This window comes from Daldinia childiae, assembly GCF_008694065.1.
Source record: "Daldinia childiae strain JS-1345 chromosome Unknown Scaffold14, whole genome shotgun sequence".
Classification (NCBI taxonomy): Eukaryota; Fungi; Ascomycota; class Sordariomycetes; order Xylariales; family Hypoxylaceae; genus Daldinia; species Daldinia childiae.
Window position 1 is genome coordinate 502,707 of NW_022984655.1, and position 18,761 is coordinate 521,467.

The window sequence follows — 18,761 nt, forward strand, 5'->3', positions numbered from 1 at the left end:
AGTAGTGGTGATTTAATAGTCGGCAGGAGAAAGGATTATGAATTATGATTTCGATATCGACGAGATAAATAATAAACCGTTTGTATCATGCCACCAAGGTAAAAGTCAATAAGAGGAATCTTTAGGCTGCAGGTACATACATGCAGATAGAAACTGTCTTAGGTAATTAAATTGTATTTATTCTTTGAGGTCGCAAGGTCGTTTCGATTAAGTAGTTTCGATAATAGTTTCGGCCAAGAGCTATAAGGTTGTTATCAGACATAGGAAAGCAGTGATATCATCGTTAATAAGGTACCTACCTCTCTCTAACCTAGTAGGTCTTGCCCCAGGTAGAACACCCTGCAACTACCCAACTTGCTAGCATCGGGGAACAATCCCTCATGTAACACAAGCTGAAGCGGGGCAGCTGAGCTGTTGGCAGTTAGGAGAAATGCCCCTCGTTTTGTCTCCATATATTAACTTACAGGGATTACTGCTTTCATATACGTATTTCTCTCTGTATGGCATCACATAAAAGGGCACATGCAACTGTACGATACGGCTTGACCAATGAATAGGGGCAGACAGTAGATACTCCATGAGATCTCAATCATAAATGTACTGTATTGCTTCAACAGTTAAATCCTCAATGTCTGATTATGTTCTCATCCTACCAACATTTTGTCTCATTTGATAGACAACCTAAGAATCTCATCCATCAGTCAACACTCTGGTCCAGTCAAACTTCTTCCAGCGCTTTCTAAACCCCTCCACCCTATTATCAGATTTGTGCCATCGTCCCTGTTTCTTGATCACATCCGGCTCCGCGTCTAGCATACCACCTAGGATCTCCCTTGCGAATAGATCACCCCTAGGCCACCTGTTAGAATCTTCCACTACGTGACCCAAGCCTCCGTCCAAAGTAAACCATGCATGGAAATATGGCATCTCCTTAGCAATAGATCTCCTGAATGCTAGCTTGCCCAGTCCTCCTCGAGCTCGCTTTCCCGTATCGATAATCTTCTTGTGCTGCGTCCACTCCTCGTCCGTCGTGAGCATCGCCTCCTTGAAAAAAGCTGGCGCGGTATCTCCTAGATCGTACGGTATAGGAACGGCTTGCATGGCGGCATGCATGTGTCTGTGAGGCGCTGCCGCATTTTCGTAGAATATAACCTCTCGACCCTGTTCGTGGTACATCCGTGTGAGACACTTCATAAAATTGCGAATCTCTTCCCATTCGTCATCGTCACACTCTAACAGATTAGTCCGGTGTTGGATAGGAACGATAACGGCACCACCCTCGCTCAGCTCCGGCTCCGTAGACAGTGTTAGATAGACCCGCGTTGCTAACGAGACTATAGGTGCAATAGGTGGTTGATTGCGATCTTCGTGATGGCAGAGTTGGCAGTTATCTAGGATTTTGTTGACCTTCTGGAACTCGCCGACAGCCTGGTTCTTGAGGTTGATCTCGGATTTCTGTACGCGCTTGGCTAGCTTCTCAGCATTCTCGTCCATGTATTCAAGATCATCGTCGAATTTAACATCCTTGGCAATTCGTTCAGCTAATCGTAACCCTTCTCCTCCTGCCTGTCCTCGTGTTCGTCGCTCCTCACGGATCATGTCCTCTATTGTCATATCATCGTTTTGCTCTACATTCCCTCTCTCGCGGCCTCGCTTATTATCGATAGCTTTAGCCTCGCCGCGTGTTCCTGCCAACATGCGATTTTCCATGACGCCAAGAACAACCGCTTCTGGACCCTTTGATGCGAATGCTGCGGCGGCCTGGTTGTATTCTGCTTCTAGCTTAGCAGCATCTGGCGCCTTTTTTAGCTTCGCTTTCATCATCTGTGCTTTAAGTCGATTGAGTGTAGTCTGGTCGATTTGGGTAGATACGTGAGTTGATGCATCATCGGGAATAACAGTGCCTTGGTCGAGGCCCATCGGTGCCGGTGAGGATTCTCGCTTCTCATGAACACCCTGACTCAATTTCCTCTCCTGGAACAGTTCGCCGCTGGGTTTCTCCTTGCCGACATAACCATCACCATAGACTTTGCGTCGGTCTACCTCGATTTTCTCTTCGCGCGCATCATCAAAGTCCCGCAGGTTACCATACCGTTCTAATGCCACTTCATCTACAGATCTTCCAGTCTGTTCGGCTGTATTGTAGACACCATTTAATTTGGTCATCCTCCATTGTGACCCGCCATCGCCGAATATGTAATCGACTTCATGCTGTGCTGGTAGCTCAAGATCCTCTACTGACTTTCCGTCGTTTAACTCCTGTAGATGTGCCGCATTGATTTCTCTCTTGTGAATTTCCCTTTGTGGTCCTTGACTAGGCGGTGGTGGAGGTTTAGAAAGTTTCGAGCCTTTCTGAGTATAATCAATGTCCAGCGCAGATGGCGCCGTCATCCAAGAATCTCGAACTAGACTTGAAGTAGATTCTTCTGGCTTCTTATAGTCTTCTGTAGCTATCTCCTCATCAGGTAGTGGCAGATCTTCATTCGCGTCTGAAGTCTTCACATGGCGATCTCGTCTGTCCGAATCGCGATTGTCATCTTTATGATGTTCGCGTCTGTGGTGGTGCTCATCATTTTTAGAGTGACGCGATCGCTTGTGTCGATGGCCGTCGTCGTTTTCTTCTTCGTGACGATCATGCGACCTACGATGGCTATGGCGGTGATTATCACGGTCGCGTTCGGATGATCGATCTCGTCGGTGATGATGTCTGTGTTTATGTCTTTTTTCGCCTCCGCGATCCCTCTCGGCTTTCTCTGCAGCGAGGGATTTTTCAAATTCGTCAAGACCATCCATTATTTGTTTTGACAGAAGTTAGTTGTTTTAGGTGAGATGTCGCAGCTTAAGCTCTGGTGATATGACGACACCGGGTAACACCTTGGAAGATTTCATAAATAGGTATCTTAGATGTATGAATGCAACGAATCATTTAGGTATTAAATATATGCATATAGGCGAGCTTTATTTCATTCAAGCATTTTCATACCATCAAAATCTGCGTTTAAAATTATGTTCATTAGTAGAATTGCTATCATTGTATCAGTAACAATTCGGTAGATACGCAAGAAATTAAGCTGCAGATAAAAATCAAATTCTAATCTCGTCCCCAACCGAATTCGAACCGTAACCTGTTTGTACCTGTTGAAAGTAGGTACTGGATGAGTCAGCTAAACTTTTAGCAAAGTTAGGTGGAATCTTTTTAGCGCCTTCTTAATCAATTTTGGACACCAGACCCCTTGACCACACGACCCCGACCACACTTCCTTCCTTAGTGATCCACTAAAATTCGCAGTCATCTTTTTTCTTTGACTACATCCCCCAGCTTCGACCATCCACTCTCACAATCAACTTACATACAAGCCAATCCTATCAATATCAGATCCGCTTCAGGATATTCTATTCAACTTACTTATATTGAACCCTGCATTCTAGGACGACATCTTCATTGGCAACGCTTTTCATTCAGTCAATCCAGTAATTCCCCTAACAGGGGATTATATTGCTGGATTACTTACGATACGATATCAATTCGACTGCTTCCCTATCACTTTCTATAAAACCACTTACACTTATACCCATTCACTTATACACATTCTTATACACCTTCTTATACCATATTTGCTTCCCCAATCATGTCGTCATTTCTAAAATCCGCGAAGGTGTCTTCGCGGAAGACTGGTGTCCAATTTAGACCCAGGGGGGTTGGTCCTGGTGATCGCATCAAAGAGGTTCTACAACGAAATCAAATGAGAGCCATGGGAATAAGTCCTACGCCTATGACACCACCTACTTCACAAAATAAACCTTCCTCAGATCGGCAACCTTGTCCAAATCCCAACTGTTCTAATCCGTTAGCACCAATTACTGATGGCTTCTGTTCTGCCTGTGGTCGTGAAATCGACTCTTCTAACATTGTTGCCGAAGTCCAGTTCGGCGAAAATTCATCCGGTGCTGCTGTTGTTCACGGAAGTTTTGTCGGAGCCGATCAAGGGAGTGCATCCAGAAATTTGGGATCGCAATATAGGCGACTCGGCGGTAGTCTCACGGACGCTCGGGAGAAGACTATTCGTGAAGGTACGTTTAATTTTAGACGAAACATATCGTAGGCTGTTCAACTAACCTTGGTTTACAGCCAAGAACATGATGGTAGGCTTTGCACATCAGCTAAAGGAAGTTCCTCCGAACGCTGTAGATGCCGGCATCCAGATCTTCAAACTCGTCATGGAAGAGAATTGGCTCCAGGGACGAGGTATGGATAAAGTGGTTCCCGTATGCCTCTATACTGCTTGCCGCAGAGAGGATCGTTGCAAGGTCATGCTTATCGATTTTGCTGAGCTCGTTCACGTAAGTATTCCGTGACATATTCCACACCCCCTTCCATCCCCTTTTACTTACAATGTCTAGGTAAACGTTTATGAACTTGGCCATATTTTCAAAGACCTCAGCAATATCTATTCCTTCCAGAGCAACAATGTCAAGTCTATCATTCCGGAAGATCTTATATATCGCTTTTGCTCAAAGCTTGATTTTGGTGACTTTACCAACAAGGTTGCAGCTGATGCAACTCGGCTATGCCAGAGAATGGGTCGTGACTGGATGGTTATGGGCCGCCGGCCTTCTGGCATTTGCGGAGCTTGTATTCTTATGGCGGCACGCATGTGGAACTTTAGGCGTACCGTCCGAGAGATCGTCTATGTTGTCAAGGTCACGACGCATACGATCGAGCAACGTCTTGACGAATTCACTGTTACGGAAAGTAGTGAACTGTCCATCGAAGATTTCCTAAATCAAGAGTTTCTCGAGTCTCGCCATGACCCGCCGGCATTCTACAAATCTACCACGGAATGGCAAGAGAAGATGGAAAAGGAGGGCAGAGTTAGAAAAAGGAAGCGTGCAATCGAAGATATCGATGGTGAAGAAGACCAGTCGAGTTCAACTGCTGGAACACCGGCGCCCGACAGCTCTGCTGCTACGCCGAGACCCTCGACTGAAATGCCGCCGCCGCCAGTACCTCGCCCACACCCGGACACCTCCAGAATGCGTCAAGTTAAAGACTACCTACCAAGATCCTTCGATAACTCCGAGGGAAGAGAGTTGGTTGCCCCTTTCGACCCGGATAAGATTCCGAAGCCCGCTCCCCGGAAGAGCGCAGACAGGGATGTTGTAGAGGGCCTCGCGGCTGAAAACCCAGAGGATGATAATGCAATGGATGGGCTAGCAGCGACGTATGGTGCTTCGGACGACCAGCTCGAAGGCGAGGCTCAGGAGGAAGAGGAAGCACCGACGCAATCAGGAACTCGGCGGCGTGGTCGCAAGAAGGGAGCTCCCGAACCATCACTCACTTTTGATGACGAATGGGAGCGTGATGAGGCCGTATTGGAGCAGCAGATCAACGAGGTAATCAATGACCCGCATAGCGATGAGCACGGCAAGGCCCTAGCTACTGCTGCACATCTCGCGCACATCAAAGCAGAGTGGGCGCGCTCTCTTCTCCCACAACGAACGACGAATATGGACGAAATCATTGGCGAGGATGAGTTTGCCGACGACCCCGAGGTTCAATTCTGCAAGCTCTCTCCTGAGGAAGTAAAAATCAAGGAGAGCATATGGATCAACGCGAACAAAGATTGGCTACGAAAGAAACAGGAGATAATCTATCGTAAGCAGATGGAGGAGTTGGGCCCTCCGAAGCGGAAACGCAATCGCGTAAAGAAGCCGCGAATTGGTGAAGGCCAGCTCACACCTGCTTCTACTCCGGGCGAGGCAGCCATCGAAGCACTGAAGAAGCGGGACACATATTCGAGACGTATCAACTATGACGCCATCGAGAATCTCTTCACGAGCGACAAAGACCGAGGACCTGGATCGGTAGCGTCTCGCAGCGGAAGTGGTCCCGCAAGTCGTGCGGAGAGCGTTGTGGCTACCAACGGTAAAGCAGCACCCGAGGCAGCCGTCAATGACGAGGGCGTAGAAGACGGGAATGAAGAAGTGGAAGAGCACGTCGCGGAAGAAACTTACGACGACTACTATGATGATCAAGAACAACCAAACTACGACGAAACAGGGTATGACGAGGGAGGTTATGGCGGAGACGACTACGGAGATGAGGAATATTACTAATGATTCCCGTTGAGAGCTAGCTGAGCTGATATTAACTCTGAACCCGCAAGCTGTATTTTTAGATCTGATGATGCCGGTCCTAATTGGCACATCGTTTGGTACTGCGCTTCTACCTTTTAGTGTGTATAGATTCTACGCAGGAAAGGACCTGTAAGGTTACAAGGTACATATTCAATCGGTTCAATACCCATAGACAAACGTCTTCACAGAATCTATTTATTCCTTGGATCTGAATCCCACTGTAAAAGCCTATATTTAGTGAATGATTTCGTAGAGACAGAGCACCTCTCTCCGTAGACTATAAGTCTTAGATGAATGTCTAGCTGGCGTTTTAAGAAAGCTTCATGATTGCTAGCTCCCTAATTTAACATCAAGTATTTGTCCTAGTACAAGTCACGATCTTGTTTGGACCAAGAATTGCATTAGCCGGTTAATGGTAAATTCTTTATTTGACAAGATAGCCTCTAAAATAAACCCAAATCGCAAGCCAACATTAGGTGTTCTTTTCCAGACGCCCCCCCCCTTTTGTAGACATAACTATTCGCGCTGTAGCACAACCAACAATCCCATAATACCCAGCATAACGGTCTTGAGCCAGGGGTGTTCGCTCAGCATAATAGTGACGTAGCCTACAAAAGGGATATACGCAAATACGCTGCCGATAATATCCTTACGCTCGAGGTAGTCTTGACCGCGTGCGTATAGCTCGGTATCGTCCGCGGCATTGTTGTCGCCCTTGGTGAGCAGACGCGCGTGGGCACCGGTGCCGAACTTGCGCACAACGCGGTGGACAATGGGGATTTCCTTGTCTCGCACGTTGTAGACTACCACCTCACCTACGTCCGTCTCGGCTAGTATGTTCCGGTTCCAGAGGAAGAGTAGGTCGCCGCGCTGGAAGGCGGGTTCCATGGATCCGGAGAGGACGACGACGATGGGCGAGGGGGAGTCAGCGAAGACGGATAGACCTTTCCACATCTGTGAGGGAGGGGAGTTAGTTAGAATATGCGACATGCGATATGCGACAATGGGTTGAGGAGAGGTAGATAGACGAGACGTACCATGAATGCGGTGGAAAGAATCAATCCGAAATTTAACAGCTGAGCGGCTGCTTGCCGGGGATTTTGAAGACCTGATAACATTTTTGGGGGGTTTTTTTTTTCTTATTTCCTTCTTATCGGGAATATTGTTAGGTCTGATGGTGAGGCTTTCGGTGCTGGCCTCGAAGATTTTGAGGCCAGCTTAATGGATCAAATGCAATTAGAATTGGAGCTACGAATAAAACGAACGGGGAGCTTCTCAGGTGAAAGTGGCCTTAACTTGGGCTTGTCAGCGCTATCGATAAGAGGAGGGTTGTTTCACTGGTTGGAGGATGAGCTGGCCAATAAGATTCGGCGTATACGTTAGTTTGGCTTGTTTAGGCAGGAAGGTTATAGAAGGTCCACTTTAGAAGGTAGTTTAGGTACGTTGATACTTCTTAGAGAGCTGTGATATCTAGTATTAGTTCTGTATTCAAATAATTAGGTATGTATTATGAATAATTTAGTATTTGACTTGGTTAGGGATGTCTTTAGTTTTGACAAAATAATGAATTGTTAATTGGATGTAGACGCACAAATCTTTCTTAAGTCTTCCCTAAAGATAGGATAGTACCTTCACGTCACTCACTAACACATCGATGAAGAAATATAAGTTGAGCCGACTTGTTACTTCCTTGCTAGTTGAAGAAGACCTTATTGCTCCTTCAATCTATAATGATATTTGATGCTAGACATACTTTCCTCTTTTCCATCGTTATTAACCTAGACTTCATCTCCCACCTTAGCTTCTTGCCCATCCATCCCCAATCCTTCACCTCTTCGTGTTCATTCTCTTTGAGCTTCGATGCTAAACATTCTACTTATAGCACCTCTTTGTTCTGGATCGAGGATACAGGACTATTCTGTATTATTCGATCATCGGTTCAATCAATATTACCTACTAACACCTCTGAGTTTACATAAGTATTCATATTCTCATATCCGCCATGTCAGAACCGACGGACAGAACACCGCTGCTCCAGCATCCGGTGCAGTCTTCGTGCCATCCAGCCCAGCCTCCGTGTCATCCAGATCAACCCAGCCAACCCAGTCATCCTAGTCAACCGAGCCATACGGGACAACCTAGCCACCCAGGACAGTCAAGTCACCCTAACCAGCCTAGCCATCCCAGCCAGCCAGGCCATACGGGACAGCCTAATCATCCGGGACAATCTAATCACCCAGAACAGCCAAGTCATCCTAACCAGCCGGGTCATTCTGGACAGCCGGGCCATACGGGACAACCCAGCCATCCTAGCCAGCCCAGTCACCCGGGACAATCAAGTCATCCTAACCAACCGGGCCATCCTTGCCAACAGGGCCAGCCTAGTCACCCAGGACATCCTAGCAATCCGGGACATCCAACTCATCCCGGACTTCCAAGTCACCCGGGACATCCAGGTCTCCCGGGCCATCCAAGCCAGACTAGTCATCCGGGCCAATCAGATAGTCATGTAAATTGCTCCCCTTGATGCCTCTCACTATTATCTATAAAGAGATTCTAATCTTTAGTAGTGTATCTACCTTCGGGCGTGCCATTCGTCTTGTAACTTCATCAGCCAGAAGTGCCTCCTATTTCTTCGTTTCGTTTTCGTCACCTACCTCTCACTTGTATTCGGAATGTCGCTCAAGTATAAGCTCGGGATTGAAGACAAACATACTTGTTGGCTTATCCTATTCCAGTTCTCGACCGTCTCCTTGTGTATACTATAGGCATGGCATCTGCAGGTGACGGTTAGTTCCACCTGTCTTGCTACACCACTCCTTCAATTTACGGCTATGCTAATATATGGCAATTATATGACAATTAGCTCTGGACCGCTATGCATCTTCTCTGTCCAAAAGCAATTGAAATAGACACCAACGCCTGTGAGGGGCACAGGTTCAAGGCTTACTGTCTTCGTTTCCTATCACCGCCGAATAAAGCTACCTGTCACATCCGCCGGTACTGCTTTAGCTTATTCTACACGGTTTCTCACGTCTTCCCAATCATGAATACGCTGATCTATTGGGGCTGCCTTGTTCCCTCTGGGCATGGCGGTTTTAAATCGCCGACTCTACCGCATCATCCAGAGAACCCACCATGTGGCAGTGCCGGGGCAATCAGACACCATCCAGGTATGTTGAATAGCGACTATCTTCCCTATTTATTGACAAGTGCTGATGACGGCAACAAGACAAGGGGCTCTTTGACCAGGATCCGATGAAAATATTCTGTATTATTAACGTCTGGACTATCACAACAGCTATCGCATTCATCGAAATATGCTTCCTCAATAGTATCCGCCGCCAAACTGTGAGTGTTATTTAGCTTGTTCATCATGATAGCCTATCACTAACTAAAAATCAATAAATAGCCTATTATAGGACATGCGGCCGGAGTCATGTTCTGTAGCGGTGCGTATCTCGCGTGGGCAGGGTTTGGCAAACTCGTCACTGGGCACTCGGGGCTTTTCTTCCTGGACCCTGAGATCATAAAAGTACCGGGAGCCATCATCGCATCGTGTATCGCTTTTGTCGCGATATCTCCAGGAAGTAAGAAGACCAAAACATGAGAATTTTAAGGAAGAAATACTAATAGCACTTCAATGGTAGTTTTCACGTACATGTACGGATTAATCGCCATGCGCGAGACGATTACAGCAGTGCGTCACGATTCGTCTTGCTAAGCAAGATGTTCTTCTCTATTGGATTAAGTATAAGGTATGCTATAAGGTATGCTCCGACTGTATAGTTCACCAGAGTTAGACGAGATTGGTATTGCTTTGCATAAGTAAGATACTTGTGTCAAGTAGAGATATTGTAGATGGCTATCAGGGCCATAGATTAAGCGCCCTTTTGGTTTACTGGATGTCAACCTAGAGAAAGTAGTAGACTAACTATAACTAACATGACCTATGAACCACGTTTAGAGAATCTGGAGTTTGGTTATGAGAGTGGAGTCAGAATACACCTGGCACCTAAAAATGTGAATGGAAAGTAGATTGACGATGGCCTCTAATTGAAGCGCTGCCCAACAACAGATATTTTATAGTTTAGATACATATTATGCTTGGATGCATTGGATGCATTGGATGCATGACACGTTATCATGATATTGACGTATCTAGGTACGTACCTAGGTAGATATTTATCTAAGCCAAGAATCCCTTAAGTACCTAACCATGTCCTATGCCAACCCCACGTCGTCCATCACCGCCCCCATCACCGCTCACGCTAAACGAAACATTTCAACTCGTTCCCGTTTGCTTTACACGTTTTCCATCTTAAGCGAGAAACATCGTGAGTAAACGCTTATTCGCCCGAGGCACGAAGAGGAATGCGCCAACTATTAAGCTTCGAGGCAGTGTACTGCAGTGTACTGCAGTGAACTGCAATATGATAAGTTGGCGTCCCGCCGTCCATCTCATTCGACCCAACGAAACTGTGAGGATTCGATGAGATCATCGCCGAGTCTCTATTGTCCGCGTTATCAATGTAATATCTCGAGGGAGCACAGAAGTTTAGCATACGGTCATTCAGCCATTCTATTATTTTGGGATGATTTCCATTTATATGATATTTATACAACTTGAATAAATTATCGGAGATATTACATATATACTATTAACACCATGCCTCACATTGAACCCTCGCCACGTGCTAACTTGCCCGGTTCTTCTACGACATACCCCTCCCGAACTGCTGGAGTCACTAGCATATATCCTGGGCGGCCTGGGTCGCACCCACGATGAGGCGGGAACGCGGGGACCTAGGGACCTAGGCAGAACAGGGGGTGGTGACTTGTCATGCTGTCAGTGCTGTACATACCTAAGGTATCTACATGTTTATCGCCTACATGTAGGTAATGGACCAAGTCCCTAGAAAAGTACTGCAGCTGACCAAGATTCACAAGTTAACCAACAATCTATCCATTAACGATCAAGACTCATATTACCTGCAGTAGGGCGCCATAAACGCAAATCGGGGCGGAGATCTGAGGTCTAACCTAACGAATCAACATGCGGGTCAGGGGTCAAGGGTCTCTCTTTGCCGCGCTGTCATGGATTGGCAATTGGTGGGTTGGTGGGTAGGATGGCGGCTTGGAGGAACAAGTTTATCACAGCAAAAAGAGTTACATTTAGAGCCTGTATATTTGAACTGAATTGACCAAGTCCCCCCGTAATGGAGGGTATGCGGCTAAGATATAAAATAAAATATAAATATCACCAACACCCCTCTTCCATTTCTGTTCCCCTTTCTCCTTTTTGTTCTCCCTCCCCTCCACCACAACCATCAGGGTCGCAAATCTACCTCAAGGATATCTCCGGATAACATTCGTTCACTTTTTTCGAATTGATTCTGGGATAGACTGCCTGGACTCCTGTAAATCCTTTTTCTTTTTTTGTGCGTCAAACTCTCACCAACTCCTTCACTCTCTACGTCCAACGGAAACCCGAAATTACTCTACACTCTTTTCGTCACTCTCTAGCCAATTTATAACTCAGAAGAGGGAATTTTTAGATAAATTTCCCTCATCTACCTCATCTACTATCCCGAACCAAATTCTAACAACAAAACGACGCTGTCTCGATTTCTTTCGCCTCTCCGAAACACCACCGCCGCAATGTTCAAACGCTCGTTCCGGTCCGGGGACCGAGTCGACAAATCGGCGAGGCTGAAGAAGTCTAACAACAGCAGCAATAACAATACCAACAACAACAACAAGGTTCGGGATACTCAGAAACTAGCGAAACTGCAGCGGTCGATCGAGGAGGTCCTCCCTGCTAAGAGGACCCTCAATTCTCCTATCGTCACATTGACGATCGGGAGAGAAGCAAGACTGTTCGCGGCCCACGAGGAGGTCCTATCCCAATCGCCCTTTTTCGAACGGGCATGTCGGGACCAATACCTCGAGGCGCAGAGCAAGAGGATTTCACTTCCGGACGAAGAACCCGAGATCTTCTCGGCCGTACTCGAGTACCTCTATAAGGGTGACTACTACCCACGCTTGGTACATAACAAGCACCGAAACTCTTGGGAGCTCGAGGATGCCGTGAGATCACCCGACCCTTCAGAAAACAACCGAGCTGGCCGCGGAGCTGTCGAGGCCACAATGCACGTCGCCAGCGTGGGACAATATCTCTTACGGGATACCGTCGTGTACTGCGCCGCCGATAGGTACGGACTCGAGGAGCTCAAGCGCCTAGCTCTTCGGAAGCAAGGCCTACAGAGCGGCATCGACGTCGGAACGATCCTTAGATCGGCGCAGTACGCCTACGACAACACGCCGGACACGGACTCGCGACTACGCGCTCACTATCTCGCCCTAATTATCCGATGTCGTAAGACATTTAAGAGGAGCGGAACCATGCAGACAGAGATGGAACGGGGCGGCAAACTTTTCTTTGACCTATTCGTGGCCATGTGCAACCATCTCGACGACGTCGTGGATATGAGCAACGCTCGGACGCCTAAGACGATCTAACGAGCTCTCGGATTTGCACCAACAAATATAACCACTAAAATATCAGGTCACTTGGGGGAATACGGCGTTGGGATGTGTCTTAAATTTGGCGAGGAACGAACGGTCACGGAGTTGAATGATTCTGCTTTTCCTTGTCACTGGTTTCTTCCCTCAACTCAATCTCTCCCAGATATTATCATCAGATTGGAAAACCATTTGGGAGAATATCTACAACTCCACTTCTCATCGAGGTTGGCCGACCATTTTGATGAAGTTTTTTTTTTTTATCAGGGAGAGGTAAGGGGGTATGAACGTACACGGTTTGCTCATGTTATCACCCATTGTGACTTTTCTTATTTCTGATGACCCAAAGGAACACACTTCCAACTCAACTCAATATTCACAAAATACACCCCCATGGTCTTTATCGGTCTTTGAACTAGGCATTAAGAATTACTTTCAGTCGACTTGTCTGTCTCAGCTTCATTGCTGAGCGAAAAAAAAGTCAAAAAGAAAAGAAACAATACACAACAGTTTAGAGACCAGAAAAGAGGAAAGGTTTGCGGCAACACACTTTGCGGATTTGTCTTTTTTTTACGACGTTGCTTTTTCATTTCCACAGCGAGTACACGCGAACACGGCGCCATGATACCATCACGACTCTACCAGATTGTCAATTTTTTGGGAATAAAACTCGCAAAGAGCAGCCGAGAGGACAAATTGAAAAAAAACGCACCACAGGCTGGCGCGCCTCTTCGCCGCCGTCTATCTTCTATGTCTTCAAGCAAGCAGAGAGGGAGAAAAAAAAAAGAAACTCAACACACAGTCGCCCATATAGTATCCTCCATCCCTTGGGGAGAGAAATATGGGCGTGGCAAGGTGACGGGAAGAATGCTTCTGAAGCTGCAATTGGTTCCGCTAGCGCTTTGACGAAGCTGCTGGCATAACGAAATGACAAGATCCATCTAGTCTTGACGACTAGCACAGGTTGAAAAAACAAAAACAAAAATGCCCCTGTCCCTAGCGGATAGTTATCACAGCTCAAGCCCTCATTGGGGCGAGAAAATGAGAGAATCGGCCACCTCAAATATTTGTCTTGTCTTTGTGATATGTTTGGTGATAGTTATATTGTGTATGAATATTCGTGAGATGTTGTATGAAGCCTTATATTATTCAAAAAGTAAGCCTTTGAGTAAGTGACTATTAGTTTAAGCAATTCTGCTATAGACTGCCATTGAGTTAACTGACTGTTGAAAGATGTAAGTCTTGATCTCATGTATTCTTTTATATGCACATAATGATATGCAAATAATCAATAAAACCAGGAACTAGTATGTAGGTACCTAGATCTATCGATAACCCAAGAACCTTAAAGCTAAAGCTATCTGCCCCGCCACCCCGCAATCGTTAATCTACCTAAATTATTCAAACCGAAAGGACATAACTTATTAATATTTTCTCAATTAATCGCTTTACTAGTCTCAACGTTTCTATTTCTCATCATATCAATATCACCTACAAACTAAAGTGAACGCGACGAGAATGGCCTCCTCTTCCACGTCCGAGTCTACCTCGGCTGCTGCTGCCGCGCCCTCAACGGCAACAGCAAACTCAGAGCCTGTCGCCATCGTTTGCGTGGGTATGGCTGGATCTGGAAAGACAACCTTCATGCAACGTATCAACGCCCACCTACACGGCCAGAGAGAACCTCCATATGTAATTAACCTCGATCCGGCTGTGCTTAATGTTCCTTTCGAGAGTAATATCGATATTCGCGACTCGGTGAATTACAAAGAAGTCATGAAACAGTATAACCTAGGCCCTAACGGCGGAATCTTGACTTCCTTGAACCTATTCTCGACGAAGGTCGATCAGATCTTAAAGTTGCTTGAAAAGAGAACTAGTTTAGAACCGGAAACTCCAAATAAGAAACCTATCAAGAATATTCTTGTTGATACACGTATGGCTACCTAGGTACTTGAAGATTTATTTACAGCAAGATTGCTGACTGATATGTCTTATTACAGCCGGTCAAATTGAAGTCTTCGTCTGGTCTGCCTCAGGTCAAATCCTTCTCGAGTCCCTCGCTTCTACCTTCCCGACTGTCATTGCGTACATCATCGATACTCCTCGAACCGCTTCGACTAGTACCTTCATGAGCAATATGCTATACGCCTGTTCGATTCTATACAAGACCAAGCTACCTATGATTTTGGTGTTCAACAAGACGGATGTCAAGGACGCAGATTTTGCTAAAGAGTGGATGACAGATTACGACGCCTTCCAGGCCGCATTGTCAAACGACGAGGCGTCCAACGCGTTTGGTGGTGTTGAGGGCGAGGGTTCAGGTAGTGGTTACATGAGTAGCTTGTTAAACTCGATGAGTATGATGCTGGAGGAATTCTATACCCACCTAAGCGTGGTAGGGGTTTCATCCATGACGGGAGCTGGAGTCGACGACTTCTTCGCTGCCGTAAGGGAGAAGGCAGATGAATTCAAGAAGGACTACCGCCCCGAACTCGAGCGTAAACGCCAGGAACGCGAGGACCAGAGACAGAAGGCCCGCGAGAAGGAGTTAGACAAGATGATGAAGGGTATGTCTATGGGTGCGAATAATACCAGGGATAGTGGTGTGAAGGTACCTAAAGCGGATGACGATGAGGACATGCAAGACGATAGCGATGAGAAGGAAGCAGATGATTACGACGATGATGTGGACGATGAAATGGACCGCGAGGGTTTACAGGCTAGGTATGAGGCTGCGACGGGGGCAAATGCGGATTCGGTCATGGACGATGCCAGCTTTGCCAAGTATTTACATACGCAGAGAAGAGAATAAAAAGGGGATTTATTTTATCTTACTGCCATTCACTATACATCATAGGGTACAAAGGTTTTAGGGTCTAGGGAGTTACGATCGTATGGGGGCATAGACAGGCGCGTAATGATACCAAATTTCTTATTTGCTCGATTCCTCGAGACTTGAATATCTTTGTTCCCTTGGTAAACTGACGCCCAAACTCCAGGTTGCATGCTATGTAAGCTGTAGCGATGCAGACAGCTTCTGGACATCCTATCAAACCCCTAAGAATGTTGTCTGTCCTACTTCCACATGTAGCTCACGACATGGTATCTCCGCCGCGTAAGGAAACTATTCTTCGGTGGTGTGACTAGCCAAATGTGACGCCAAACCATCAAAGTTCGCTATTAAGGATCGAGAGCATATCTATCATCTCGTTCTATTCCGTTTTATTCCGCGTAGCCTATTACCGCGCCTCGAACTGCACCATCCTGTCGCCATCATATTAGCATTACCGCCTACCATCCACCCACCCGCTCACCCACCCACCTCAACGAGATCACGGTAGCAGAAAAGGGGAGGGTGGAGAGGGAAAGAAGAACAGGAACTTTACCTCTTGGTACGCTCCTTATACAGCACGCGACATCCGCACTCCTTGCAGCGAATGGGGTCGTTGCGCTTCAGCGGGAACTTGGTCCCGCAGTCGCCGCAGATGTAGTGCATGGTCGCGCCGCCGTCCATGTCGAAGGCGCTGCTCCGCGTGCCTGAGGCTGCGCCGCCGGTAGCCGCGCCGCCGGCGGAGGAGGGGATTTGGTAGGCTTCGCGTGCGCTCATTGCGTTTTTAATTTAGGTTGTTTTGGGGGGTTCTTTCGTTTGGCTGTTGAAGTGTGTTTTTGTTTTGGTACGGGTGGACGGATATATGAATGTAAGTATGAATGGCCGGAATCGACTGACTATCACAGTGGCTAACAATCAATTGAGAAAAAAGGCGGTCAGTGAGTAAAAAAAAGGCGGCAGAATCGGACAAGGATATGGATAACTTACCGATGATGATGACAAATATGTCATAAAATGCAAAAAGCGAAGGACGGCTATCTGTGGGACTTGGAGTTACACGGAACCTGTACCGCGGTAATGCTGGAGCTTAATCTTATGCATAATCTCCCAATTGGAAATATGTCAAGTCTCAACACGCCGAGGCAATCAACTCTCTTTGCTTATTTATTTCCTAAAACCACAAGACATACTGCGCATTTTTTTTTGGATTACTTGTCTTCTTTCTCATTATATTATAGAATTTATCCTTTTGTTATAACTAGGTTACCTAGCTTGATTTACATAGATCAAATAGCGTCTTGAATGTCATCCACACATTAGAATTTACCCAACTCACCTCAACCTTTTACCTCGAAAGCTTTGCTCTACCATGTCAGAACAAGAACCCAAAATAATCCCACCCTTCGACCCCGGCGCCTCTCCCTCCGCCACCGATCCTTGTCCGTTCTGCTCCATATCCTCCAGCTATTCTCCTTTCCCTCCGGATCAACCCCCCTCAGCAGACTCCCCTTCTATCGACCCTTTCCAACTCGCGCCCCCGGCTTTCGTCGTACTTTCAACGCCTACGCTCGTCGCTTTCCTCGATATATTACCCCTGTCTAGGGGCCATCTCCTATTATGCCCTCGCGCCCATCGCTCCAAGTTAACCGATGTCACATCCCACGAAGCCGCCGAGCTAGGCGTTTACCTACGCGTACTATCCGCGGCCCTCGTGCGCGCCACGGGGGTCAAAGACTGGAACGTGGTTCAAAACAATGGTGCTGCAGCCGCGCAGGTAGTGAATCATGTGCACTACCATCTCATCCCACGACCCGAGATACGCGCTAGTGGGAGGTTTAGAGAAAGCTTTACGATGTTTGGCCGCGGAGTGCGCGAGGAGTTAGACGATGACGAAGGAGTAGCGTTGGCGGAACAAATAAGAAGAAGTGTAGCTTTGGTATTAGAAGAGGAGGCTAGGAAGGGAAAGTTATGAGTACTGCTACAACCCTATTACGTTCAACCCATGGTTAAATCACATTAAGACGATGGTATTGCGATTTTACTTAATTCAAGATCTATCTGTCTAAATGCGCCAGGCTTTCTAACCCGAGTCGTCGTCTCTATCAGGAGCTTTCAAATCTCAAAACGTTACTCGTCGTCACCGAAGAAAACCTTGACAGGCAACCAATCGTCCCCGCAGACCTTGAAGCGGTCCGGCAGGCTGTCAAGCTTCTTGATTTCCTCCTCCGTCAGCTCCCACCCGTCCAGAGCAAAATTTCCCTCGATCCGTTCCGGCGTGACTGACTTGGGAATAACGTCCCAGCCTTTTTGGATTCCCCATCGCAGAAGAACCTGCTGCGGCGTCTTGCCCTTGCTCTGGGCAATGGCCAGTAGTGTCTGGTCCTTATATAGGGGCGAGTTGGTGCTACCTAGGCACGAATAGCCTGTGACGTGGATACCCTTCTCCTTGCAGTAGGCGACCAGCTTCGGCGAGGGGTTGTTAGGGTGAAGCTCGATCTGGTTAACTGCCGGCTTAATCTGCGAACTGTTAGCTATGGTTTTTTTCAAGACAGAAGAAAACATAGACTTACCTTGCAAGAGGGATCGTTCAGTAACTTCTCAAGGTTGGTGATACCGAAGTTGGAAACACCAATGTTGCGAACCTTGCCGGTACCAACCAATTTCTGCAACTCGCGCCAGGTATCGATGAAGTTCCAGTCGTCGTAGTGCTTCTTGAGGTCGTCGGGACGGGTAGAGCTGGGCCAATGCATGAGGTAGAGGTCAACATAGTCGACACCAAGGTTCTTCAAGGAAGCATCGATACCCTCGGCGACGCGCTTGTGCCATGGGTTATCGAGCTTGGTTGTGATCCAGATTTGCTCGCGAGGTACGCCAGAAGCACGGATTCCTTCGCCAACCTCGGATTCGTTACCGTAGGCAAAGGCCGTGTCGATATATCGGTAACCTACGGAGATGGCGTGCTTTACGGCCTTGGAAGTTTCATTCTTGGGAGATTGCCAAGTTCCTAGGCCGATGGCGGGGATCTTGTCGCCCGAGGCGAGAGTATAGGTCTTGCTAATTTGTAGTTAGAATATATACGACTAGGTAGTCTCTATCAAGGCTATAAGGTCGATAAGAGGTAGCTTATACTCACCTAGTATACTTGAGATCTGCCATTGTGTCTATTCGCGCTTAGATTAACGTAGAAGACAGGTGTTGGTACGAGTAATATATTGTAAACAACTAACGAAGATGTGTCTAGTATTTGTATGTGACATAATTCAGG

The 18,761-nt window shown here is 47.0% G+C and overlaps 9 protein-coding genes across 9 annotated transcripts; 5 read left to right on the plus strand and 4 right to left on the minus strand.

The window, feature by feature from the left end:
- Positions 1-690: 690 nt before the first annotated feature.
- GL218_08881 (Pre-mRNA-splicing factor cwf19) lies at positions 691-2,793 on the minus strand (the record flags this gene model as incomplete). Its single annotated transcript, XM_033585694.1, has 1 exon — positions 691-2,793. The coding sequence occupies one exon, from the start codon at positions 2,791-2,793 to the stop codon at positions 691-693; it is 2,103 nt and encodes a 700-aa protein (XP_033440266.1).
- Positions 2,794-3,629: 836 nt separating this feature from the next.
- On the plus strand, positions 3,630-6,117 carry GL218_08882 (Transcription factor IIIB 60 kDa subunit; the record flags this gene model as incomplete). Its single annotated transcript, XM_033585695.1, has 3 exons — positions 3,630-4,071; positions 4,130-4,341; positions 4,402-6,117. The coding sequence occupies 3 exons, from the start codon at positions 3,630-3,632 to the stop codon at positions 6,115-6,117; spliced, it is 2,370 nt and encodes a 789-aa protein (XP_033440267.1).
- A 537-nt stretch (positions 6,118-6,654) lies between these two features.
- GL218_08883 (Signal peptidase complex catalytic subunit SEC11) lies at positions 6,655-7,256 on the minus strand (the record flags this gene model as incomplete). The annotated part of the gene is made up of 2 exons (XM_033585696.1): positions 6,655-7,092; positions 7,176-7,256. 2 exons carry the CDS (start codon positions 7,254-7,256, stop codon positions 6,655-6,657), a joined length of 519 nt encoding a protein of 172 aa, XP_033440268.1.
- A 1,760-nt stretch (positions 7,257-9,016) lies between these two features.
- Positions 9,017-9,862, plus strand: GL218_08884 (uncharacterized protein; the record flags this gene model as incomplete). The annotated part of the gene is made up of 4 exons (XM_033585697.1): positions 9,017-9,311; positions 9,371-9,489; positions 9,551-9,728; positions 9,789-9,862. The coding sequence occupies 4 exons, from the start codon at positions 9,017-9,019 to the stop codon at positions 9,860-9,862; spliced, it is 666 nt and encodes a 221-aa protein (XP_033440261.1).
- A 1,937-nt stretch (positions 9,863-11,799) lies between these two features.
- GL218_08885 (uncharacterized protein) lies at positions 11,800-12,660 on the plus strand (the record flags this gene model as incomplete). The annotated part of the gene is made up of 1 exon (XM_033585698.1): positions 11,800-12,660. One exon carries the CDS (start codon positions 11,800-11,802, stop codon positions 12,658-12,660), a length of 861 nt encoding a protein of 286 aa, XP_033440262.1.
- Positions 12,661-14,181: 1,521 nt separating this feature from the next.
- Positions 14,182-15,478, plus strand: GL218_08886 (GPN-loop GTPase 1; the record flags this gene model as incomplete). Its single annotated transcript, XM_033585699.1, has 2 exons — positions 14,182-14,599; positions 14,667-15,478. 2 exons carry the CDS (start codon positions 14,182-14,184, stop codon positions 15,476-15,478), a joined length of 1,230 nt encoding a protein of 409 aa, XP_033440263.1.
- Positions 15,479-15,905: 427 nt separating this feature from the next.
- Positions 15,906-16,273, minus strand: GL218_08887 (DNA-directed RNA polymerases I, II, and III subunit RPABC4; the record flags this gene model as incomplete). The annotated part of the gene is made up of 2 exons (XM_033585700.1): positions 15,906-15,930; positions 16,053-16,273. 2 exons carry the CDS (start codon positions 16,271-16,273, stop codon positions 15,906-15,908), a joined length of 246 nt encoding a protein of 81 aa, XP_033440264.1.
- Positions 16,274-16,865: 592 nt separating this feature from the next.
- On the plus strand, positions 16,866-17,468 carry GL218_08888 (Hit family protein 1; the record flags this gene model as incomplete). Its single annotated transcript, XM_033585701.1, has 1 exon — positions 16,866-17,468. One exon carries the CDS (start codon positions 16,866-16,868, stop codon positions 17,466-17,468), a length of 603 nt encoding a protein of 200 aa, XP_033440259.1.
- A 155-nt stretch (positions 17,469-17,623) lies between these two features.
- GL218_08889 (Glycerol 2-dehydrogenase (NADP(+))) lies at positions 17,624-18,652 on the minus strand (the record flags this gene model as incomplete). Its single annotated transcript, XM_033585702.1, has 3 exons — positions 17,624-18,013; positions 18,067-18,550; positions 18,630-18,652. 3 exons carry the CDS (start codon positions 18,650-18,652, stop codon positions 17,624-17,626), a joined length of 897 nt encoding a protein of 298 aa, XP_033440260.1.
- Between the last annotated feature and the right edge of the window lie 109 nt (positions 18,653-18,761).